Here is a 27,008-nt window from a genome sequence, read left to right as displayed (position 1 = left end):
ATGCTCACATATACCAAATTTATGTAAGCATTTTCATCACATACTACTTTCTCCCCTTTTTCCAGTCATCCAGTCTAATATATCATACTATAAAGTTCCTTACAACTCCATTTATGCAGCCACTCTGTATAAATGCAATCAAGCCTAATGCTTGTCTCTATGACTATACCTACAGCTTTCTGTATTGCTGCATGAACAGCTGGAAGGAACAAGTTTTAACATGACTGCAACTATTCTGTGGTCCATACCAGGGACATTTAGCAAAGTGTATCTTCTTGTCAGCTGTCTCCTTGGCTGTGGGGAGAAAAAAGAAGAAAAAAAATAAATAAAGAGAATCTGTTTTAACACCAATCTTTAATGCCTCTATTAGGTGTTACTTTACTAGGTTATGGTAATTTTTTAGGTGCTCTTCACAATAACACATTGGATTAAAATTCTTTATATATCCTCTGCAACTGTTTAGTGCAAATCCTTGGTTTGAATTAGAGTGGAATGAACTAAGAATAGCAATTTCTCCTAAAAAATAGTCATTGCAAGTACCTCAGAGGCTGATTTTCTTCATATACAAGGAGACTGCAAGGCTCTTCATGGACAGCCAGCATACAGAAAAAGGGGCTGTACTCATTTGCCTCTAATCTCAGTAGATCACTCATCTCCTAAATATTAATCAGCCATATTCACTTCATATTTACTCTCAGATTCTTGCTCTCAAAGTTCTGGTTTAAAACAGGCTTTTCAAAGGCTTCAAAGATCAATAAAATGGGTGCAAGTAAAACAAAGGCTGAATTAACTTTCACTGCAGAGTAAAGTCAGAAGTATTAAGAAGCCAGAGTTTGATAAGTGGCATGTTATTAAGGAAACTAACTGGAGGTTATGATGCATATAATACTGAGAGCTTAAACAGGTTGGTTTAATGCTAGCTCTATTTGGAACAGCAGCACAGCAGTGGGATAAAAACAAGATCTCAAGCAGATTTTGCAAATTATCACGAGTTTCTGAAATAAAGCATGAAACTTCAAACTTAAAATGAATCAGATAGAGATGCTGTTTGCTTGTGTTTCTGCTCCTAATAGTCAATGAGATTTCTGGCATATCAATAATTTAATTCATAGATAAGATGAGCACAGAAACAGGTTTCTCATGTCTTATCAGAAAACCGATATATTCAGAGACTTCTGTGAAAAAAATAGCTTTACTATCTGCCTTTTAGCAGAGACAAATGGATTATTTTGATAGCTGTAAAGAAATTACATTGCCACAAAAATGATTAAAAGCAGTAAAATTTCAAGGTGAGAAAATATGGAATATGATACATTTAGTTTTGCATCTTTATGGCCTGCTACAGACTCTCTTTCTAAAATTAAGAGAATGTTGCATGATTTTGCAGTCTCACTCTGGCTTATCTTTCTTTCAGCACCACTGAGGAATTTATCTGAGTAAAAACTATAGAACAGGAGTAGGACAGGCATTCTAGTGCTATGAACATTTCGATTAGAAGTGCAGCAGAACGCTCTGGGGAACACTATTTAATAAAAAAAAAAGTAGGAAGGAAAACGTAATAATCACAGCAATTGGAATCAAAATTATATAGTTCATGTCACTGAAAAGTAGCTGTTAATATACAAATATAAATACATTTAGTGCACATTTATAGCTTTGCAAAAGAGTGTAAACCATTTGCTCATATAAAGTCATCAGGCACCTGCTGCTTGCTGAAGTGCTTTGAGATCCTTTGATAAATACTAAGAGCTAAGAATAATTATCTTCAGTTTATGCTGGATGTTCAGTTATGCAGGATGACTTACAGAAACTGTATGAAATAAATAAAAAATGAATATGAGACTGTTGTAAAATGTACGTGTAAAATGTACTGTTACGTTTTAAACTGTGAGCAACAAAATGCCAGTGGTTCTCTTACTGTCTATAAATTACAAAGGTTAATTGATATTTTCTGCTGTTTTGTAGAAACAGATCTGGTTTTAAGGAGAGAGATAAATGCTAATTAGGATAACTGAACTGACTGTTTTCCTAGTAGCCTGAAGGACTAGTAATTTCTGGCCAAAAATTTCTTTCACAAAGCACCGCAGAGCAGATTAAACTGCTGCCTTCGGTCTTGGGCAATGTTGTCTGGTTTTGTACAGGCAAGAAAATGAGTAAGATCTACTGTTTTGACTTGCTGCCAGCTGCCAGCAGAACAGAGCAAGTAATGGAGGCAGGATGGGTGTGAAATCCCTCTTCTTGATCAGTACTGACCTTACTGACACATTAAGATGCAGCTATTGTACATTTATGTCAGTTTGATACTTTACATCCCACATCAGGCATTTCAAAGAATGTAAAACCCTCCCATGTAAGTAAAATGTAAGGAGAGCACTAAGGTACCCCACCAGCTGTGGGGATGCTGAGGTGAAGGACTGACAGTATTTGTAATACTTCCTGGGATCCTCAGGGAACACAGTGAAATCCAGCTGTTTTCCTCCAAGTCTGGTCCCTGCTTAGTTTCAGGGCTATAGTGGGGCAATGCTGAAGTTAGACTAGGTCTATCGGTAAAGACAGAGACAGTCAGAAAGACTTAATCAAGGACAGGTATAGTCTTTATAGTTTAAATACAGATGATACATTTCCTTCTTTTTCACTCTATGAGTTCTGAAGTTGCCCATATTTTAAGGAGATGAAAAATCTTTAGAACTCACAGATACAATTCTGTCTTCATGCAATACATAGCAAGAAATTTGCATTAGACCACACAGATCCCTAAAGGACCCATAGCTTTGTCTATCCGGTGCCAAAACATGGCCATGCACAACAGGGTTCACCCCCCCTACCTTCTCCTGCCCACAAGCTCCCAGAAGCACCTGGCTGTGCTTGCTGCCACACTAGCCTGCCTGGTATGCTCAAGCACATGGCATCCCATGAGCTCTTCAATTTGAAATTTGAAAGGGAGGGCCAAAGACAAGTCAAGTCTTAAAGGTGACTTTGAGTAGGTAGGTTTAGTCTTACACTTTGTTTTCAAATATTTTCCTAGTGCTGTCTAAGCAAACATGAGCACAAAATTGGGCAGACAAAGCCGCTCAGAAAGCATGCTGAATAAATTTCAAGCCACACTTCCAAGATTATGTTTCTGACTTTGCTGCCTCTGGTCTGATTACCCACTTTGGGACACTGTGAGCCTGCTTCCTAGAGCAGCAATCAGCTATTGCTCCTTCTGATGCAAATAGACCCATAGGAATTGCAGGTTTTCATCACCTGTGGCCATAAAGCCATGACTAAATTTTAAAGCCTTGTCTTCTGGTGGTCACCAGAAGACACCATGAAGTCTACAAAATTAAATCCAAAGCATTGCAACATTTCCTCAACAGAGGCATGCTTTGAAAGGGAAAATTCTGCTGAAGCAATGTGGTTGAGGAGGAGGATTTTCTTTGTGCTGTTGCAGCAGCTACATTCTGCCCTTCGATGCGAGTTCATTCACTCCCACATTTAGATCTCACTTGAGAATGTCACTCACATTTTCTTAAGTCTCTTAAAACCATAATGAGCTTCAGAAACTTTCTTCAGAGTTAACCTTAACTCTTTAGACAGCATGTAGCTATAAGCCCTTTCAGGACAAGAGAAATGCACTGAGGTAACTGCAGAATTTGAGCCATTAATTATTTTAAAAGAATTCCAGAACTAATACAATGCCAGAGCATAACAATGCCGGCCATTATTTGCTGTGCTTAAAATTATAGCCCATGGACCAGAGTGGTTGCTCAACCAGTTTCACCACTCTTTCTAATAATACAAATTGCATTTTCCCTTTTGCACCTGCCAAATGAACACATGAAATCTGAGTATTGATGCAGATGACAAGTGACATAAACTTCTGTGATATGCACTACCTACTGACCTGCACACATGCACTTCACAGGCAGAACTGCCACGTCATTAACCAATAATGTTAAATACAAGCACCTAGTCCATGGAAGAGTTACATATTTGTAGCCCACCAAGCCCATGCGGCCACAGAGAAATTCGGAAGAAACAACAGGGTACTTGTTCCTCTCAGGAGGGAGTGTGAAAGTCAGGCCATTGCCCAGATTTGTGTGCTGTTCTGCCAGTGTCCTCCAAAACAGAGCCCCATGTTCCTGATCCAGTTTCTACCCACTTACTTGCTGATTCACTTCCACCCACCTCAGCCAACTTGCAGAAGTATGACATGTTGCAATATGAGTACTTCTACAGGCTTTCCAGATAGTACCTCATCTACTCGTAGCAAAACACCATTCGTCCCACCACATGTTGACACATCCAGGGTTCTGCAGAGAGCAGCACAATGTGGCTCTTGCAACCTTTGCGTCAGGACTATTTTCAAAGTCTAACACTGAATAAAGTGCTCCTCAGTAAGGGAGTAGAGGGAAAAATATTCAAAAAAAAACATTGCTTTTCTCAGTCAAAGATTCCTTAGAAAAAGGATAAACATTGACAAACCCTGAGGAGCAGTACACCTGAGAATAAAAGCCTACAGAATAGGCATTTAGGGCTAAGTCTGTCTCTCAGTTATAGTGAGGTAACGCCTGAGCGACTCTCAAAGGTGACCCAGAACCTAATTGTTTAGTTTGATCCAGATTACAAGGGAACAAACATACAGATACAAAGGTAGAAAGGGTGCCCGAATAACATGCAAATACTCCAGAAGATCCATTATATAAAGTGTGTGTTTGGGGTGGGGGAGGGATACAGACTATAATGTAGTAGGAGTGAGAGAGAAGGTATTTGGAGAAGGTTTAAAGAACCCATGAGATAGCTGAAGGGCAGCACTGTGAACAAAGACTGAAGCTCACAGATACAGATTGGGATTCTGGCTGTTGTGCTCATAATAAATGAGTGGAAAGTGATCTAGTTCCCACAGCAACCTAAGAAACACAACGGAAAACTTCAAGCCATTCCTGATGATGAATAGACCTTGGCTTTCAAAATATCGGAGAAAATTATGATAAGGATCCTCTTTTATCTCAGAGTAAATCTTCCTCAAGAGGTTAATCTTGCAGGATGGGTTTAAGATTTGCAGATAATAGGACTTGTTTCCACAGGCTTCTGGAGTGAGAATATGCAGTCTGTGCAAAAAGAATGCCCGGCAAGACTTGGAGCAGGGTTTTTTTCGATTTTCAGTACTACCATTTTAGCATAGGGCAGAACATTACATTAAAGATGTTGTCTTTCTAAGAGTATAGGTCAAAGAAAATTTCCTTACATTCTAAAAATATAAAATGTACTTATTAAAGAAAACACTGTCTTTGAAAATTTTATTTCTCTGAGAAAGAAAATTGCTTCTTAAGCAAAATCCAGGGCTAGGGGCAAGTCAGTGGAATTCATATAGACATTAGATTGAACCGTGAGTTCTGCAAACACAGACATACAGCTCTTGGTTTCTTCACCCTGATACTTGCGCAGGTGATTCCTCTGTAAATGGGAAAAGCAATGTTCAGTGTCGGCTTCAGGGAACTTTGACAAATTCTCCTCTCAATTGCTTGAACAAGATTACCAAATTACTGCAGATGAATAGTGTGACTGAAAAGCGAAATTGGGATTTCTGAGTATCAAAGGCTCAAAACCTCGTCTTCAGGAACCTGTAAATCCTCTTGAACACCTCATTAGTCTGAGGTTAAGATGATGTTCCTTATACTACATTTTCATAATGTGTTTGTAATCTGTTTGGCTTTACAAGGCATAAATACTTCACGCTTTAGTTTAGAGTTCTCTGTAGAAATAAGAGCATAAAACACAAACACTGGATCATACCAAAGGCTCATCTAGCTCAGTATCCACTGGCCAAGTAACAAATGTAATCCTAAAAGTACAAGGGCAAATAAAGTATGCATTGCTACTCCTTCAGCAATTTGCAGTTCAGAAGCTTCCTGAACTGAAACAGTAAAGAAATGCTTATTGCTGAATCATTTTGCTGGAATCCCCAAGGAAAAAATGTATTAAAATAAACAAGATCTAACCAATTCAAGCAACTCTAACTCAATCTATAGTTTCAACTATATCTATGCATATCTACGAATCTATGTTTCAACTCTTTGGGTTTATACTAGGCCAAAGTTTTGGGTCTTGATCTTTCAGAAAAGGAATTGTATTTATGGAACCACTTATGACTGGAGCAATCTCGAATGCAAATCTTGGATTATACCCATACAGAGGAGACATATCCCATATGAGTCCTGCCTGTAAACACATTTTTTGTTAACAGGAGGTCAATGGACTCCAGCTGTTCAAATTCGTGATAAACTTGCACTGACTTCTGTGGTGTAGAGTTAGGATGCTCCGGCCACAGTCTGCATCCTTGCTTGTAGGAGAGCAGGCTCTGAGTAATGCTATTCACTCAGAGGAACTACCTGTGTGGTAAGAAACGGTTCAAACATAAGTGACCATAGCAGTGTGGTAAGTGTGTTCAGGAAATGCACCTCAACACACTGAAAGCTCAGTTTTGGTATGTGGCTTTCGCGCTGCTTGAAATCATCGCATTGGGATTCCGATATGTGGGAAGAATAGCCAGTAGAGGAAAAATGAAAAATAACATATCATCCAAGTGGTAGACTCTAAGACAAATAAAGTTCAGGTAGGTTTCTGAACAGCCTTGCTTAGTGATTGGATACTACTGCTGCTGTCCTCATTTTGTTTCTGTTGAAATACTCTTACCTTTTACTTTAATAGGACTAAAAATGAACCATCAGTTCTTCTCTGCAGCTCCATGAGCAGTATCTTCTCTGCTTGGCATCACCTTTTGGACCTTCACTTGCAGTGTAAATCTCACCACAGCACTGGTCCAGTATGTCTGACGAGAGACTAGAGCGCTCTGACCTGATTCCTATTTTTTAAACCAGTTTTTAAATTTTTCTGTTCCTTCAAGTTTCCCAGTCCCATCACATTCTCTTAGTCAAATCTCTCCCAAAACTTCAGCTCTTCAGAAAAATGTATTTATCAGTCTTTCTCCTTAGTCATCCAAACCACGGAACTATTAACGTGGCGCATTTTACAGCAATACTCTTTGATTTCATGTCATCTTATTTACACTTCATTACTCCCAACTACACTATGTTAAGATCCTCATTTGAACAAGAAAATATGCATCTTTCCTTTTATTTTATCAACGAAATACAGTAACAGCAAGTGATGCTATTCCTGTTTTATAGCTATGTAGTTGAGATTAGAGCTGTGTGAATTTTTCAATTAACTGGCTGTAGAGTGAGAAAAACACTCAGAACATTTTTTGCTTTTATCTAATTAAAGGTAACCATAATTTAAAACAAAGCCTTTACAAAACATTTAATGTAGGTAAGTTTAATAAAATAATATTTTTTTCAAAGAAAGATAAAAAGCATTTTTTCTTCTTTGCCATAAAAATATTTTTAATTCATTAAATATCTTGGCCGAATCCAACTTACCATTTTTGGCCAAAGCAAATACCAATGCCAGTTTTTCCCCTTTAAAATCTAATTAAAAAAAAAAAATAGAATCCAGCTTTCTCCTTGGTTAAAATTCACATTCTCTTCTTTCTCCCACTTCCTGGTAATCTGTCAAAATAAATTGCAATGTCAGAATTCAGAAGAAAGAAGATAAAGCAGATTTATTGACAAAACTCAAAAGGAAGAAGAGGTGAAAAGGCAACAAAAAAGGAAGACAGACAAACAAATACCTTTTCCCACAAACCAGAAGATCCAAACCACAGTTGCTGGATCCAGAAGAGAAGTTTCCTTCATTTTTAAGGCCTACTGTAAGCTGAGTTTTCATTTGGGCCCATGTCTAGTCAAAAATCCCATTATGAATGGAGTGTACATTTCAGTTATTTTAATTGAGAAGCCATAAAACTGAAGTCAAAATGGTCTAAGGTAGTTAAAATATATAATTACACTTGTTGGTGATATATTACAATTTATAGTGTTTCTTTTACATTATTGTATGTTATTGTTCAGGGGAATGTAAAAGGCAAATAAAATCTAGCAGTAACTGTTGAAATTAAGCAACTACTGCATTTGGACCTTAAAGGAAAACTGCAGTGTAATATAAAATCATTTTCAGTCATTATATTTAATTAAACTCAAAAAGAAAGGTAAACCAAGCATTTAATTCCAGGCACTGAATATCCTCAGCTTCTGAATGCAAGAAGTGTTGAGCGCATTCAGCACATTCTAGGCTCACAGCTGAGCCAATAAACACGTCAAGAAATTTAATTAAAAATAAGTTAACAAACAAAACAGTAAGCTAAAATAAGTTACAGTCTAAATACAGATCCTTCAAAATGTACCCATGCACTTAACTTCAACTCCCAGCTTTATTGTATACAGTAGATAAAGTTAAGCATGCATATGAGTCATGGAAAGATCTGGGTCTAATTTGATGGTATTCTTTAAGTAAGTGCTACTCAATAGTACAGTGGGCTAGTAATGTAAAGTTTCCAGAATTAGGATCTCTCTAAATACCACAAACACACAGATATAACGAAGCAGTGACAGGGATCTCCAAAACACTCTAGAGCTCATTTTTAATAGGGATGAGCTTATGTAGCAAATACTTCATTAAGCCTATAAGGTAACACTACGAAAACCGCTTGCAGCTTTCCTTTACATATTTAAACAAAAATACTCTTCCAGCACAACAATGTTATGCCTGTAACACTGATGCCCATACTTCCCTTCTGGAATAGGAAAAAACCCACTAATCCATTTCAAATCAGAGCGCTCCAGCTGAAAGCAAGAATCTTTGGCCTTTGACCAATAGCTAATCTTTGCATGTGCCTTTTCTGTATTAAAATGTAGCTCCACTCCACGTATATTGTGTTTGGGAAGAGTGGGAGGGAGGAGGGAACAGGACTATGAGTTTATTACAGAAAAGGAAAGAAACCAAATGACTTTTTCCATGAACTCTAGATGATCTTCACTTATCTAAGAAAGCTGCAATAAAACCAGAAATTCACAGAGGATTTCATCTCTGTCTGAGGCCTTACATTTTAAAATTTGTTGAATCCTACTTCCATTGCTATCAAGATGATTAGTTTTGCTTCTGTCTTCACAGAAGTAGCATAGGATCAACGCAGTAGAAATCAATACAAACAGCAACAAAATCTAGCTAATGTATAGATAAAATATTAGCAATTCTCATAACAAGAAGTCATTTGGAGCATGACATACCAAGCAACTAACTTCATGCCACAGAGATCTAGCTATTTCATGGGCAAGTGGGCTCTAAGTGAATATAGGATGGACACACTGACTTCAGCCCAGCCGGCATTTGTTACTGCTAGTCCAAGAACTGATTGAGGCAGATTTTAAAGGAGCCAAAGTTGCAAAGCTGTACGTAAAGATCCATAAAATGCCCTAGACTTAGTTCATTCTTAAAACTGCTTTCCAAGATTTTGGAAACATACCATGTATTAAATAACTAATTTGTTACTACAGGAATAATTGTGTGTTTAGTTTTCTCTCTGCATGCTATCAGATGGTTGCCCTCTCTGCATTCCTTTCTCACCTAAATTCATTATTCCTTAATAGTTTACATTTAAATTTAAATTTAAATTTAAATAAATCTTTGAATATAAAACACAGTAGAGCTTCCATTTAGTGGGTCTGTCTTTAGGAGAAAAAGCAACGATTTAGTGGGAGTTGATAAACAATATGATATAGTAGACAAATGTACTTAAGCCACACAAGTCCAAAAACTGCAAGTTTAAAAACTTGATTAGATTCCAGGAAAGTCTTAACATAGAGAAGGGACATAACAAGAACTTACGCTGTAACCCCGACCCTGTAACCCCAATGTACTTTCGATGACAGTGAAAACCTCTCTGAAGGAATAGGTATTTTCAGAAGTATCATTATTTCTATTCCGAATGCAAGGTGTGTACCCCCTGCAATCCTTCTCTGTTTTGAAAGTTCTTTGGACAGTAAATCAGAAATTGCAAAAGTTCTTCTGTCAATTTTCACTCCAGCTACATAGAGTGGAATCAGATAAAAGGAAGAAGCATATATATTTGTGCAACTGTGTCAGCAGCAATAAGCAAACAAATTCCTGATACCTGCCACAGTTAGACTGGCATCACCACTCCATGACTGCTGTTTCGTCATGTGACACAAAAATGTCAACAAAAATCCGATTCCATTTTTGCTGGAAATTTAAATGAGACAAAACTTTCATCAATTTTGCTTTGCTTCTGATGTTTTCATTTTGCAAAATTTTCAAGAGATTTCCCCCTCCCCCTCCAAAGATCTTCAGTTTGAAGGAAGACTCAAGACATTCCCAGGTGAAAAAGAGCAAACTAGCTTTTCTTATGAGGTTTGTGGCCCTCTGATAAGCGTTTGCTATCAGCATTTCTATCCAGACTTGTATATGAGCAGCAGCATGCAAGTACTGTTTGGGATATGTGTTTTTTATCCTCTCTACATCATGTATCCAAACATGCAATCTAAACCAGCTATTCATTCATTCCTAGATGCTTTCTCTTAAACCCTAAACAAATTCACACGATAAAAATATAATGATCTTTAAATAACCTGTATTTTAAACTTCTGCCTAAACAACTTGCTTACTTAATACTTCATTTTTCTCATCTCTTCGAAGGACAATCAGACATTGCGTCTTTGCTTGTAATTACAGCTGAGATCTGTCTAAAATAGAGCTATCCAGATAGTCGTCTATACAGGCAAAAACTGAGAGGGCAGTTAAGAAAAATGTCTTTGAAACCTCCCACAGGCAAGAGAGGAAAGAGTCCTTTCTTCATAAAAGCCAGAAAGTATATGGAGAGTTAGGCAGTAAACCTGCTAATGGTCCTAGAAATTTTCTAACAATGTCTCTTTGATACATGCTCTGTTCTTTCCATCAACAAAACATAAGGACTGCCAATAGTGCCAACACCAGAATAATTTTCAGAGGTAGCTGGGGTGCTGATGCACTAATTCTGCATACACTAATGCCAGCCTGGCCCCTGGCAATGCTATATTGGAAGGAAAAAAAAAAATTAGAAAATAAATGCCTGAGGTAGTGTCTTTAAAAAAATATCTTATTAGTACTTCAAAAATCATTCAAAAAGAAGCCTTAGGCTAACCAAATGTCTTTTATCTTGGAATAAAGGAAGACTTTTCATAGAAACTATTTGCATATTTTAAGAGTATTTCCTGTCTCAACATAAGAAAATCTAATCCAAAAAACACCAGATTAAGTGATTGCTGTTTCTGCTTATGCTCTAAACAGTAAAGAGAATATTTTCACAGGTCTGCAACATTTCTGGAAAAAACTTTACACCTCATAAATAAATTGCCAGAACTACTTGCAAAACCAAGTGTTGTTGTCTAATAAGTTTGCATTTGTAAAGTGCAATTTATTGTAGACATAGTTCAAATAGACTCGGTGAAAATTTTGTCTTATGAGTGCTATTAATACCAAAAATAATTTATAGGCATTTCATGGTAGAACATTTTACAAATATATTTGCCCAGGTTGCTCTGTTTCCTTCCATTCTGCTCCCTTTGGGAAACTTGAGCAAGGTAAAGGAAATGGAAAGTTAACATGAGATAATGGAAGGTTATAGAAAATATTCCTCCCTTCATATGAGCATAAAGCCAAATCCATCATTGTAACACTTTTAAGAAGTTGTATAACACTTTCACTCAACAAAATTTCAGAATGTAAAAATTAATTTTCTAATGAGAAAATTTACCCAAAAGCCTTGCCTCATCATAATATAGAAGTGTGTTCATGTGGTTCAGGATTTTCAAGATTAAAGGATTACTTGCATATTTTTGAAAAGTTGGCTGTTAGAGTACCAAATGCTTATAACTTGTCTCTATCACGAATAAAGAAATAGGCTGAAATCCAATGGATTTGGATACTTTAGATTCTCATTTTAAGAGTCCATTTTGCCGGATCCGAACTCCTGGGGAGAATCTGCTTTTCAGAAGATGGGAACTCTGCACTTCCTAAGTGCTCAGCGCTTTCGAGCTACCTTAAGCTGGACACTCAAAAACTACAAGTCACTTGAAAAATACAGATCAGGACCTGTTTGTGGAAGAGCATATCTCCAAAAAATATAAATAGAGCTTCAGAGATAATAATGTTGTAGTTATGGCTCTAGCGATTTTAATGTAAGAAATTTTAACACAAAAACGGTGTAACCATGCTGCTTTTTAGTGCTTTTTGATTTTTAACTCTGAATATCATTTTCATGATTTCACATTTTAAATTCCAGATGACCCGAGAATCTGCATGACCTGCATTCAGAACTACTACATGTAAGTATAGCTCTTCATGCCGGTACATTTTTCCAAAGAAGTGGTGCATGCTTTGCTATATAAATCAATATTGTGTTGTCCCATTCTTTTTAACTATTGCCTACCTGAGAACAGTGGCTTTGGAAAAAGACTTGGGAAATGCTAAATAACTAGCCAATCATACACCATCAAGGTCTTTTAAAGCTTAGGTACTGATGTGATCTTTGTATGTATGAGGAGAGGAATATTAAACAGAAAGTGTGTGAACATTAAATGCTGCCTCTCGATTTGGAACTAATATGCTTTTGGCATATTGTGTGCAGTTCTGGTATCAGCATTTCTGAAGGCACTCTGAAATATTCAAGGAGGTTAAGCAAAAAATCAAAAATAATAGATTAATGGAAAGTTTAACTTAGAGGGAAAGGAAGTACTCCAAGTTTTCCAAAGAGACAATTAAGAAATCCATACGATTACCAAGACAAAAGAAAATTTTGACAAAAAAAGGCTGTTCTGTCTAGCTATAAACAATGGCATTTTCTTATATGTATACAACTGATCAGGTCTTTACAACCACAGTGTAGTAATTTCTAATTAGGCATGTATTTTTGTGCCTAAACTTAAAAAAACAAATTTAGTTATACTTAAAAACCCAGATATTTGCAAGCATGTCTTGTTAATGCTTAGCAGTTGAATTCTAGCATATCCACAAATACACTTTCAGTCTTTCGTTAGAGGAATAATTTCTTTTAATTAGGGCAAGAATAGAGCCTTATCATCGCCATACCTAGAAATATACAGAAAATAAACTTGATGACCTCAAAACAAATCCAGCAACAGTGTTCTACTTCATCTCGTAGGTATAAGGACCATTGCTATAAATACTGCCCAGAAAATGCCTACAGAGATGAAATTTCCATGAAGTGTATAGAGTGCCCAAGCAACTGCGATGGCTGTGACAAGGATGAGTGTGATGCGTGTAAGGAAGGCTTTTATCTCTTGGGTAAGCAAAGAACCAGGTACAGTATATACACAAAAGGATTTGAAACTTTCTTCCGTAGAGAAAGTGTTTGGATTCAACTTCTGAAATGTCTAAATCCCTCCTATAGCAGTCAGTGGATGCTGAGGGCATTTAGCCCTTTGCAGACTCAGGTCCTATGCATTAACATATGGCGCCATTTGGTTCAAAACTCCAAATATTTCACTACAAATTCCAAGGGTTATTTCCTGATTTTGTTTTTAATGCGTTTCCTCCCTCTTTGAGCACATTTAGAAAAAGTTTGATTCAGACTACGGGAAAGGAGATTGCTTTAGTTCCCTGAAAGACATGGAAACGTTTCAAGTCTAGCAAGTCTAGCTTTACTTTAACTTTCAGGTCCACACAATGTAACACAACCTTAACTTTCAGGTCCACACTATGTCACTTGAACATATTGAGTAAAGTTCAGTTAAAACTACTAAACTTGATATCAAATTCACACAAGACTAAGAATCTCTTAGTTTTGTTATGAAGCTATAAATGAGGCAGGTCTGGTTCAGACATTCTGCCAAATCTGAATCACAGGATTTTGTTTTGGTTTCTATATTCTTGTGCACTGCCTACTGCACACACCAATAGCAGAGTACAAAGCATCATGCTCATGGAAGGCTCTGTGGTGACAGCCTGAGGCAATCTGGTGGTCTTTTTTTTTTTTTTAAATTCAAAATGGATGAAGCAAAAAAAACCTATCAGTGTCATAACTTAAAGGGTCTTTGCTGCAGTATGCAAACCCTTAAATCAAATCAGGTTTACCTGTGTTTAGCTTATATTCACCAGAAACTAGAGATTCATCCAGTCCTCAAAATGGCAATGCGTCTAAAAATCTTTGGGATGTATGGACTAAGATTTTATATTGAGCCAGTATAAAAATTGGGACTTAACCATGAAATTATGACCTAAACTTGGACTCTGTAAGGCTTGTATGTGCCAGGATTTAGCATATGAATGAAGACCCAGCTGGATAAAAACTTAAGTGCAGATTGGTTTGAAGGGTTTATCTAAGCAGCTGAGCTGAATTCAGGATACACAGGAAAAATCCAGAATGTAGATAGCTACAAAAACTTTCACAAGTTCTACTGTATTATTTGTTTTTCTTAAGCTATTTCTTGTTGGAGACAGAGAGATGCTATACCCCTTCCCAATTTAAAGTACTGGGAGCTACGCCAAACACATAAAGGTACTTTTTTGAGAGAAAAAAATCAAACAAATACCAGCTCACAGGTTGTACTGCTTCTCAGCCTCAGAATTCCTAGTTGTCTGCTTTTTAATATCCTACCTGCTTTTATGTGAACCATGTGGCTGGAACTACAGAAAAAAATTTCAAGATACGTCTTTAGGTTTCCAATAAATTTGCATCATAGATTAAATGGGTTTTGTAGTTATACAGTGTCTATGTACTAGTTAGTAATCCTCGAGTTAGTGCTATTCTTCCTCACTGCATTGAGCCTGATGAGGTTTAATAGCATTTTATCCACCTCGTTATCCTGACAGACATGGGACTGTTGATACCATGATTTCAGGCTCCATCTCTGTTGCAGGTGGCACATGTGTGAGTGAGTGTGGAGCTGGTTTCTTCAGGGATGACATCTCCAGAGAATGTGAGGCGTGCCACAGGAGCTGTGCAACGTGCGTTGGGTACAGCTATGAGGAGTGCACCGCGTGCAAGAGTAACTTCCAGTTATCTCGTGGTCAGTGCCTGAATCCGAGAAGTGTTCCGCCTAGTGGGAAGTTCTGGAGTGGTAAGTTGCTGCAGATCCCTTGATCTTGTTTTATTTCACTGAAGACAGTTTAAAAGTTTATAAAGAGGATATCAAGATCATACAGTTTTGGTGAAAATATCCATTCATCTAACCAGACTAAAATAATTTTTAAAAGATACTGACTGAAAACATCTGTTTGATCACAAAGTGAAAGTCATCTCTCTGTAAATAGCATAAAATTTTAATTCAGCTTAAATCCATTTTATAGGCTGTTTTATACCAACTTTTTGGCTGTTGATTCCCTACACATAGATGAATATGAGTTGGAGGAAACTAAAAATAAACAAATAAATGTGTGCGTGTGGAGAATATTTAAAAGCAACCTCTCCTCTTTTCCCTTCTCCCCCCATGCAGATATGCACCAATTGTCTAAGGGACCAAGCACAGGATGCAGATCTAAATTCTTGAATTCTTGTCCTACTTTTGTCATTTCCACAACTAGTGACCTTGGCAAAATTGTCAGTTCTTTCTTGGTTCCCTCATCTATATTGTGGGGAAAACAATTCTTTTTCTATTCCAAAAGAACGATGAAGAGAATTTGGAATGAAAATGCTCTTAAAAGTTAAAGCTGCTGAAAAGAATGATTTGTATTATTTTAATTATTTTCCTTCATGAAGCATCTGAAAATGCATCACGGTACTGTCATATACTGTTAAAAAAGTATTAAATGAATGGTGCATTGTAGAATACTAGTTGTTTGCATTATGTCAGTTATGCAAAGTACAACTGAATGGGTTACGTTACCACATCAGGCAGCGCTAATGATGAATTTATTGCCCAGCCCGCAAATTAAAACTCACTTGCTATGAATATTCTTTCTAAGTGAAGCTTGTTGCTGTGAAGAAATCCTGTGCAGTCTGTGCAACATCTCAATAGTTAGGCTTGTAAGTGGCATTTAAAATGGTACATACACCCATAGCCTCCAAAGGGTAAAGTTTTATCTAGTGTTTCAATTGTATCTTGGCTGACCACTATAAACAGAGGGGAAAGTCACTGTCATATAATCCTCCCACTCTCTTTTAGCATTTGTAACGCATTAGTCGGAATAACACATCCAGTTTTGGGCACAGTGTTTAAAGAAGGAAGTGGCCCAACTGGAGAGAGCAAACAGTGAGGATTACCAGAAGTCTGGGGAAAAAAATATTTACAAGGAAAGACTGAGAGAATTGAGGGGTCTTGGACTAAATGAGAAAGCTAAGAGGAACATGCTCACAGAGAAGAATGGAACAGATCAGGTCTCTGTACGTGCGGTAAACAGGACAAAAAATAATAGGCTTAAAATGCAGAAACGGAGATTTAGATTTGGCATTGGAAAAAAAAGTGGACTTTCTAATGGAAGAATGGAGCAATCATATAGACTGTTTGAGGATGTTGGGAATTTCCGTCTGTAGGGGACTTTAAGAACACACTAAAAACAGCAGTCAGGAGTGTTTATTGAGTGGAGTGATAGACTAGATTACTTATGGTCCCTTCCAGCTTTATTTTTCTATGAAATACACATTTTCCTCCAATTTGCTCAAACACAGCAAAGAGAGGCTATCCTTCGATCTATATGACCTCGCATTAAAATTTAAAATATACTAACAAATATTTTCAGAAAAAATGTTGACCATTTTTAATTATTGCCTATCGATGGAGAAATGTTATGCCAAAAAAGATGAGCATTTTTTTACTTCAAAAAAAGATCAGAGAGACCTAAAAAGGCGAGATACAAATAGAAAAGCAGCCTCCTCTGGGCATTTCATTGTGTCTTGTCCAGATGTGTAAATATTTTTTTCCATTTGAGACACTCTCAACCAGTGTCATAGAAAGAACACATCTATATTTTGGTCTCCCTAGTCTCATAATTCAATCTATTTTTGACACCACCAAATGAGGTAATTCATCGTCAGCTTTTTTTTTTTTTTTTGAGTAAGCAGCTGATGCAAGCCTGTATGCTTCAGCATTACTGTGCTGTGGACTCTCTTTCTCTCTCTGACTTCTATTTTGCTTTCCTTCAGGTAGATAAAACACAGCTCACTTGAGGGCATTTCAAACCATAAAATACATCTGTCTCTGAGCCATACTGCTCAAGCAGTAGCAACTGCCCCAAAGTCACACAATCCTTCCTCTAGCTGGTGATGCTACCCTGACCAGGGAGCTCAGGTAATCTCACTGACAGCTGCTCAGCTTCTCTTGGGTGGACTTGCTGTGGTTTCCACCACACGGCAGCAGATTTGGCAGGTAACTGCTGAGAAAGTGATGTTGGTCCTGGTGATATCTTGGGCCTTTTCTCACTAGGGTAGACTTCCAAATAGTAGCGCCCATGCAGTCAATATGTTAATGAGGTCACCAGCTTTGCCAAAGGTGCTCCTTGAATAACTGCATTCATCGGCAGTTTATGCAGGTTCTTCTTCAGATGCTGTAGGATCATCTGGCTCTCATAACATTCATTTTCACTTGCGAATTATTTACAAAATCTAACTGGTTGCTATTTTTGGCTAAAATATCACTCTCACTCACTTCATCTGTTGATGTTTTCAGGAGGCAGATATCAGCCGAGTTCAGATTGCCAGCTGCACCATCCTGTTTTCGTTTTGCTTTGCTTTTAATTCTGGTTCCATGCTGAAGATCCCTTACATAAATGAAAGATTTGGGAATGACAGAACCACGTTTGTTTAGCTCTATTAGTACATCACACCAATAGATTGGTTTCTATTTAAAGAGTGCCTGATAATGGTTTGAAATACCTGGATGATTAAAATACATATATGTGTGTGTGTGAGCATGTGTGTTAGGAAACAGCTTCAGAATCTGTTACAGTGACCTTCATCATTGACAACAGTTTTCTGAAAACCACTAAAATTTAGGACAGGCAGCTGCTATCATTCACTTCCTTGTCCAACAATGTTACATATTATGAGAAGTGCAAGAGTGGATGAGATGAAATCTGCCTGTGCTCCTTGAAACCTACTGCCGGGGGGATTCTGACGGGCATAACTGTACAGAAAAAACTCCCTGGGCCTGGAGCAATGATCCCTCTTCAGAGCTTCTTAGATATTTCTATAAGGCGTCTTCTTTTCCATTGTTTGTTTAAAAGGGGATCATGGGGACAAAGAAAATACTCCTTCTCTCATATATGGGTGCAAAGTCACAGCATTTTTCCAAGTTTATCACTGCTTCCTCTGGACAGATCTCTAGATATTTTTTATTTCAGTTTACTACTCTTTGATTCTTTAGCTTGACAGCTATTTTGATTGTCCGCAGGGTGATTTCTTCTTACTAAAATATAGATGTCCAGCTCATCTGTTGTCAATTTTTTTTTCAAATGGAAGGCTGTTTCGTGCAGCATGGGCATGTTCCATGAAGTTTGTTGTACATCCTTCAAGGGATGTTAAAATATATCCAGGTTTCTTCACCAGTCCAGTGTGGGCAAGACTGTGGCTGTGATTTGATTTTTTTGGCTCTCGTCCTCTGTGTCAGTTTATCAATATATGCTCTTTGCACTGGGTGCTCAGTGTGTCCTCAACGCATTTACATTGGTGTACTACCATGGCAGAACTGCCTCCCACCTTTAGTGGCCTGATGAGCTATTTGAATTAAAGAATACAAGCCAAATAATTAGTAGTCCTCCCACTTTGGGGGATTGGGCTGGGTGTGGGGGCCTGAGGATAAAATAAACAACCTCGCCTGTGTCATGGAAACGAAGATGAGATCGCACCAAGCTCATCCTCAGCACGTTCCCTGCCTCCGACAGGAAGACAATGCAGCTAGGAAGAGAGCCAAAATTTCCAAATCCAGTAGTTTACTTTAGCTTTTACTACATTAGACCTATATCTACCCTCTTTCTTTCAAAACTCTGCTAACGAATAGTTGATGTACTGGACCTTGAACTGTATTTACAAATAATGAAGCCATTTCTCCTCAGCTCTTCTGGGCACATGGATTCAATGGGTTTCACTAAGGTTTTAGTGACTGAGTTGACCAACCATGTGGGACACTGTTTAGGGAAACGGAGGCGGTTGTTTTTGTTAGGTTCCCAGGCTAGCATAAATTCAAGGGCAGCAGAGTAGAACCTGCCATAGATAAACCAACACAGAGTCTGAATTTCTCTACAGTTTGGGAGACTGAGAGGACTAAAACCTCTTTGAGTGTGGAATACACTTTTTTCCCCCATGTTTAAGCTTTACTTCTATTTCTTGCATTTCTTGCATAAGAATAAATGATTGACCAGCCTTACGAATTTTCATGAACACACACTCCAACAATCAGAACAGTCTATGTAAAAACAACTTTCTAAAATGATATTTATTTGGGGGGAATACTCTGCTGGGCAAACAATTCAGTTCATATTGGGAATCATTAATAAGTCATATCAAGGTCTGAAATAATGAAACGGATCTTGTCTGGCATCCAGGCTTTTAAAAAGACAGGGCAAGCCAAGAAAGAAAAAAAAAAATGGAGATTGAGCTCTGTGTTTGTAGCGCGAAACATCTGTATTTTATCTCATGTACCAGATGATGAAATGACTTTGGAAGCCAGGAGACACACTAGCGTAAGCTCGATTCACCAAACGAATACGCACACCCTTTCAACTGGATTAGACGTTTTGCAAGTTATGGTCAGGTCTTCATTTTGCCTGTTCACTGTAAATGCTACACCCAAAAAACACATTTGTCCCTCAGTTACACAGTTTAGTCTACTGCACTCTTTTGAAAAGTGTGAGAGGGAAAAAAAAAAGAAAACAGTTGTGGAAAGAGATCTGTTTCTGTCGCAAAACCAAAATGGAGTATGTGCTTTACATGCAGATAGTATGTGCTGTAGTAAATTATGCAGCAAAATAGCAGCTGGTTCTGTTTACTATTACATACCACCCCCAATAATGAGAGTAACATCCCACAAGCAGCCATTGACCAACTGCATCCATCTTACATATTTTCCTTTTCCTAAATACCACAGTAAAACACAAATAATAAAAATGTAGTGTGCTAGAAGAGTTCTGGTTGACAGAAAAACAATAATTCAGACTTTAAAAGGATTATTAGGGTTCTCTGACCTTAATGCGGCTATGCAGATATACACATAAAGATCTGAAAATAGTGAAAGAAGAAAAAAAGAGAATGAGGTGGGCAGAAGACAGCAGAAAAATCAGTAGGAGGAGAGAAGGGAGTCATAATCTTACAGATGAGAAAATGTTATGACATTTAAAGAGGAGCATTAGAGCATCATGGGAAGAGTTAGGAAACCTTTTTAAGCATCATCCATATGTGAAATTTAAGGTTGCTAGAGGCAAGCAAAAATGATTCACTATCCTATATGCTCTTAGCCATGCCAATTTCATATTCTAGCCATTTGTTTGTAAAATAGTGCTATGGTTGTTACAAGATAACTGGATTGGGAATTAATGGTTATTGAGGATTGTGATTTACTTCTTCCCTCTCCTATGGTTTTCTTAAATTTACAATTCACATAAGTCTTTGAAATGGGATAGGTCTAGTATTTTATTACATCTGTATATTGTTTTCATTATGTTTTATCATGTCTATGTAATTGTAATTACCTTGTGGAGATATGCAACCTATTTTTGTATTTTTATTCATGACTGTATCAGTTTTGCAAGGCCAATGCCATGCACAGAATAAAATCTAACAAACTAAGTAGCATCTCAACCGGATCACATTCAAATCACATCCCACAAAACAGTGCGCAAGCCAGAGAGGTCACCTTCTAAAAGGAATATGTATGCAGTTGCCGAGAGCCATGGCAGTACATTTCTTTCCATATTCCCCATTGCAGCAATGTGCCATGGTCTGAGAATAAAACATACTATAAAAATACTCTCCTTCTAGAAGCCAATGCCTTTTTAACTAAGAAGCTAAGGGCATTACATTACAAATGTGCATGGGAAGCTACTTTGACTGCAAGTTAAAAATACAAGTACTTAAATCCCCCTTTTACCCTTAGAAAAGGACAAATAAACGGGATTCAAAATGGAGGAAACAAATTAGCTTTTATCAGTCCGAGAACTGATGGCTTGCTGCTTGTGCTGCCTGGCATAAAGGTCCGTTGTCCGTAAAGAGCGGGGAGGGAGAGCCGGATGGACAGCACAAAGAGGAGGAGTATATACTAATATGACTTCTTACAATGCAGTTGCAGGATTAAAAGAATTAAAGGAAGGACCCTCAGCTACTTTAAATGCCATAGATTATATTTAAAAACGTGTTTCTGTAGATATGCCCATTTCTCTGCTCATATGTCCCCAGGTCTTGGTGGACTTTTGGGTTTTGTCTTGTTTTCTAAACCTTACGTTCCTCCAGAACAAGTGGCGGGCATGTGGAGAGGATCCCGCTTCCTGGCACCTGGACATAATTTTTCATCCTGAATATTTTTGAGGACTCACTGAATCTCTTTTTTAAGCCAGATCAAAAAATTCTGGAAAACATTTCAAAATAAAATCACTTGGGTAACGAAAAGAGAAAATTTGGGGACACTTTTAATGGAGCTAGACTTTCACTCATCTTTTCCTTAATTCTGTCTGGAGATGACAGTTTAAAGTTGTAAAGTCCTAAGCTTCACGAAATTCTGCCATTGTCTCATTCATGTTGCACAAGCCCAAATGAGAAAAGAAAACAGAAAAAAATACTTTTTGGTCTTCCCCCAGTCTTTCAATTTGATAAGCCTTGGAACAGCCTGGACGGGCAGAGCACTACGGTAGCTTCAGAGCTGCAGTAAAGCTTAGCTCAAGAAACGGCACAGCATGATTCAGTTTCTCAGTTTCTAGAAAGGAACGGGGAAGATTGAGCTGGATATATGTCAAAGTTGTTACTCATTCTGATAAAGAAACAAGAATCAATGTGACACTGAGTCAGATTCTGCCTTGAATAGGAGTTTAAATAGAAGGCACTTTAGTTTGAAAAAATCTAAAAAGAACATAAATGTAAGGATCAAAACAGCTCAGTAGGTCTGAAAAGGTCATACGCTTTGGCCCTTTGAAAAACACTATATGCTATTATTGTACTCTTCTGCTGTTTTTTGAGTCGGTGTCCCATTTTTAGAATGTGGTCAGTTTACACTTCTCTCTGATCCATTATTTCACAATGGGTTTAAAATCCATCAATCAACATCATAGACATATGGCTGCTATATTTAAAAGTTTCATTTGCAACCATAAGAGCTGCAGACCAAAAATTTTAAGGGAATGCTTATAGGATCCTCAAGTACACAGTGGTAGCTTTCAGGGGCAAAAGAAATGCAATGAAACAGCTCGACAATCAGCCATGAACCTTATTTGGCCTTACCTGAGACCTGTTCTCCTATAACAGCGATGGGTCAGAACAGAAGGCTGAAGCCTGGAGCTGCAATTCTTTTTGGTGGCCAACAAACCCTTTTCTTGAAGACAGGCAACTTTGTATTAATTATTGAATTAGTTATCCTGCAGCCTTTCGCAACCCCACTTGCCACACTTCCCTGAGGAAAGTTTTCACCGAAAAGCGAAGGATTTTTCTATGGCTAAAAACAGTCATTTGCTGTTTCATCTATCATCAGTCCAAAGGCCAAGGAAATACATTTTGCCTTTCACATGACCAGTTTTCTTGACAGCTTTGCAAGGATGTTCTTGGGAAAGCTCTGCTTACATTATTGGAAATACTGTGCACAGATATCTGCAGCAAAATCTTTTGCATTACATTTTCCCATTCCGAGAACTTTTTGCTATTCAGGAAAACTACATTTTAAAAACTTACATTAGCCTAACAATGCTTTTTTTAATAAATGAAGGCTTAATTCCACTCCTTCTATAGTCAATAAGAGCTCTATCATGGGAAGAATTCATTTCAGAATTAAAAACAAATTAATTGCAAGATTTTTGTATTTCTTTTAGAAGGCCTCAAGTTGGGCCATTTAAGCATTTGCATCTGACTGGAAAATTAAAAGTTGTCTCTCATGCCAAGTATCAGAAGCCCAACTGCTTGTGTACATTCCCCTCTGGTGGTGACTAGTACATATTGCAGAAAACAACAAATGCTGCCAAAGGGGCAAAGATTAAATGGATAAAAGTATTTCACTGAAAAAAGATCTTTATTTTTAATTATAAGGGTTGAAATGTTTTTGGAACGATGAGCTCCTATAAACATTCTTCAGCAGTAGTTAACAGCTTCTCTGTTTAACCTTATCTTACTGCTTTTTATTTTTTATATTATACCAACTCTCTTGCCAGGATCAAGGTTCTTTTCCCCTGGCAACATATACTTCAGCAATATTTCTGGCTTGCTTCTTCACACACATAACTGGTATTAAATTACACCACTTAAAACTACCCAGCAGGGAGTTTTTAAAATAATGAAATAAAACGTAAGCTAGGGTAAGGTAGCTGGATGCAAAGCTGCTGAGAAGTGAAATGAAAATTTGCATTCACTGCATGTTTAGAAAAAGGCCATTGACACTTTCAATGGGAAAAGCAGAACTCAGCCTTGACAAAGTCTGAAGGTTTAGAGAAGCAACTGATAGAGGAATGGAGGACGTATAGCTGCAGTCAGACATCAGGAGCAGATGGTCTTCCTTCCAGCCAAGCTTTTCAGAGGTAAAGTGAAAAAACATTAATTAAAAACTACATGGCTGTGCAATATACCATCAATTATTCAAGGGTTTTCAGAGAGTGCCAAATGACTAGCCTTTAAAAGGGAAAAATCTGAGTATTTATAGGCCAGCGGGGATCATCTCTCAAGAGGAGAAAAAGAGTAGACGGTCTGCCTGCTTAAGGATAAAATAGAAACACTGAATACTACTTGGTTCAGTAAAATGAAGAGCAAGCATCTAGCTTTCCCAGAGCATTCCTTATGTGCTTATCCCAAGAAGGACATTCTGTAAGGATTTGTTCAATAATAGAAAGTCAGAAAAAAAAAAATGAAGGAAGGGTTTCTCATCAAAAAAAAAAAAAAAAAAAAAACACGTGTGTCAGTGAATTTCTGCATCTCACAAGAGTGAGCAAGGGTCACCAGCAAGTTACTCTGAGGGTCACTTAGGCAAGCAAACTGAAAATGCTCGTGTGCTAATATGGTTAGGCACATCTAGAGGCACAAGGAGGACTTGGGCTGCCTTCAATATTCAAGGGCATTCGAACAGACTAGACTTTGCTTGGAACAGCACGTTGCAGCCTGACCTATAGAAAATGGATCTTCAGCAGGGAAAAAAGCCCATATAAAAAATACTTCAGCAAGAGAAAGAAAAGATCTAAACTCACAGGACCTGCTTTTGCAGAAAGCCTTACTGGGTATCCACATCCTTGCACTTAAAAAAGGCTAAGAAAAGCTGAACAAAATGTTCCTTCTCTTCAAGAAAGAGAAACTTACAGGCAGCAAAGAAAGCCAGTACAGGCAGGCTTTGAAACTCCAGCTCTTTGCTGCCTAAACTACAGTGCTGCTAGGATAGATCTAAATATATAAGCAATACAAGGATAGTACAAACTACAGTGCCTCCTCAGGATTCTTCGAGAAAACTCCTTTCTCCTCAAATTTTAAATGAATCTAAATGAAACCTGTCTCCCCAGTAACCCCATTTCAGACAGCCCCAGCACTGCTGGCCCCGCTCCCTTTTAGGGTGACAGGAAAGGCCCCTGGCCCTGCTTCCAACTCAGCACCTAACGCACAGCCGGGGGCTGTTGCCACCAAGGGGTAACGCACTCCTTGCCAGGCTCGGAGGTGACAGAGCCATCCGCTCAAACAAGGTTTTAGTTAAAACGACACAACATTTAACTGGACACACTGTATTGAGCAGTGCTAGCTTTTCGTCTTTTTTCTAGGGTAGGCATTTTGCTAATGCCCTGATTTCCAAAATTCAGTATTCTTGCATTGCATTTGCACTATTATCTGTAAGGTAAGGGACCTTAAAGTCAGTGATGTTACAGTCCTTCTGTAGCCATTGGTTTTCCTCCCCACCACCTCCACGACCAGGGGTCATTTGTGGGCTGGTTAGCGAGTTTGGCCAAAAGGAGCTTCATTACCTCAGCCATCAGAAATAGCAAAGAGACTGCAGCAAGGAGTGAGGTGGAGTTTGGGTTTCTGAATGCTAGGCACCTTCTCCAACCCCAGCTCTTCCCAGGGATCCTGATTTCCACCTCTCAGGGCAATTTGCCACCAGCACTGCAACCAGGCATCCTCACCTATGGTCACGCAAATCTACTGCACCTGGACACAGTGACTCAGATGACTGCTTCCTATCTCACAGACCTGTGTTGTTGCTTAGCAATCAGTATTTACCTCTCCCTCAACACAGTTTTCCCCTCAGGCTAGCATCCTCCATCTCTTTGTGCTCCAGCACTTCTGCTTGACCCCATGGAAGTGCCATGCTAACTCCAGGATGGTCCTGTCACTCGCTGGAAGTCACCTCAAGCATCAGCTTTCCCAGTCGGTTCTTCTCCCACCTCTAACCTCACTAAGACAGGCAGTCAACTGGTCTGCTTGCCCTTAAAGCTGGCACTGGTACCAATCAGTGCTGGAGGAAAGTGAAATTGGTGAGAAAAATGAAAAAGCTGGATACTCAGCTCAGGAAAGAGTAGTCCCATGGACATAATCGACTAGGTCTATGAAGAGTATTTTCACAATTATCTGCCTCACTTCATTTCCTTAAATAAAGAGCAAAAGGAGAATGAAACATATCAGATGTAAATACTGACTGTTTCCTATAGCTTATAGTTTTCCCTTGATCTCTCCTAAGCTCGTTTGCCATTATTCTCTCTGTCTTCCCTTCAGTCCCTGTTTGACCCCTGCAGGTACAGGCTGCAGGAGCTTAAAAACCAAGGACTAGAGCAGCCCCATCTTGCAATCTTCACACTGCTTATTGCCTCATCAGATTCTCTGGGGCACTGAAAGCAGATGCCCATTCTGAAACCCCAGCAGGAGAGTTTCTTGAAGACCTGTCAGTACAACTCAGCAATGTTGGACCAGAGGGCTAAGTTAACTTGGGTGTGGTGGTGTATTCATTTAACACAGTGCTAAGACTAACCGTACTTTGCCTCTCAGCTAGCTCCAGTTTCACGCTGCCACACCAACAAGGCGTTGTGGCTTTTGGATCACCTCTGCCTCACTTTTCACTTGCTCAGAGCACAGACGGAGCACACGTAGTGTTATCTGCACCTGACTCTACAGGTGTGCCTCAGAGTATATTGATTCTGCTTTTAAAAGAGATGCATTCCTGCAGAGTTTGGGATCTACCAAAGGAACTCATACACTTTCAACCTCCTGCAAAATCTGGTTAGAGTGAGATATTGAAAGGCATCTATTACTACAGTTGATACCAGAAGATGAGGCATTTCATTGCTGCTTTAGGCTGAACTCGCTTCACATACTGAGGTCTCTTTGTGCCTCTCCAGTCCCCGCATCAATCACCTACCTCTGATGCCCTACTCCCACCCCTGCAACTTCAGAGATTACTTACGAGTAAATCCATCCTCCCACCCCTTGGTTTCTCTGTGCTTCTACATTATTCCCATCTTTTTCTTCCTCAGCAAGCCAGGGACTTTGTGCCTTCCCCATTTTTTCTTGTCTTTCCGCAGCAGAAGTTTTCATTTTTATACACTGATGATTGCTTGATACTTTACCCTTTAGGTAAATATGAAGTCATGATGCTGTCTTCCTGTGTACTCAAACCCAGGGCTTTTCTTTGATTGTTTAGCAGTGCTTCAGGCTACACACCTCAGAATTAAGTTTCAGGCATTTTCTTCCTCCATAAAGCCTCTGTAGCTTTGGAGTTGAAAATTGTCTTCAAGTGGTACTTATTGAAATACAGTCCAAGTCCCATCCATCTTGGTATTATCCTTGATAGATCTCTGACTCACCATGGCCATCAACTTATCTGGCTGCCAAAGCCGAGGCTAAAGCTATCTGCTATCTTATGGGACCTACACAGATTTCTAACACCTCTCACACTAGCCTCAGCAGCAGACTCAGTGTTTCAGTCTGGACTTTCATGTCCCACATTCTCCTTGACAGTGTGCAGCTT

At 38.5% G+C, this 27,008-nt stretch overlaps 1 protein-coding gene across 1 annotated transcript in view; it reads left to right on the top strand.

Annotated features, from left to right (window-relative positions):
• The window catches only part of LOC112983247 (proprotein convertase subtilisin/kexin type 5), a 245,032-nt gene that overhangs the window by 203,356 nt on the left and 14,668 nt on the right, over positions 1–27,008 (top strand). Inside the window, exons 25-27 of the mRNA XM_064500309.1 lie at positions 12,218–12,260; positions 13,097–13,239; positions 14,814–15,014. Of these exons, the coding sequence (XP_064356379.1) occupies positions 12,218–12,260; positions 13,097–13,239; positions 14,814–15,014 (387 nt within the window). The remainder of the gene's footprint in view (positions 1–12,217; positions 12,261–13,096; positions 13,240–14,813; positions 15,015–27,008) is intronic.

The sequence above is a fragment of the Dromaius novaehollandiae genome, chromosome W (assembly GCF_036370855.1).
Source record: "Dromaius novaehollandiae isolate bDroNov1 chromosome W, bDroNov1.hap1, whole genome shotgun sequence".
Classification (NCBI taxonomy): Eukaryota; Metazoa; Chordata; class Aves; order Casuariiformes; family Dromaiidae; genus Dromaius; species Dromaius novaehollandiae.
Note: the sequence above shows the minus strand (reverse complement) of the source record. Positions and strands in the feature narration are given on the sequence as shown.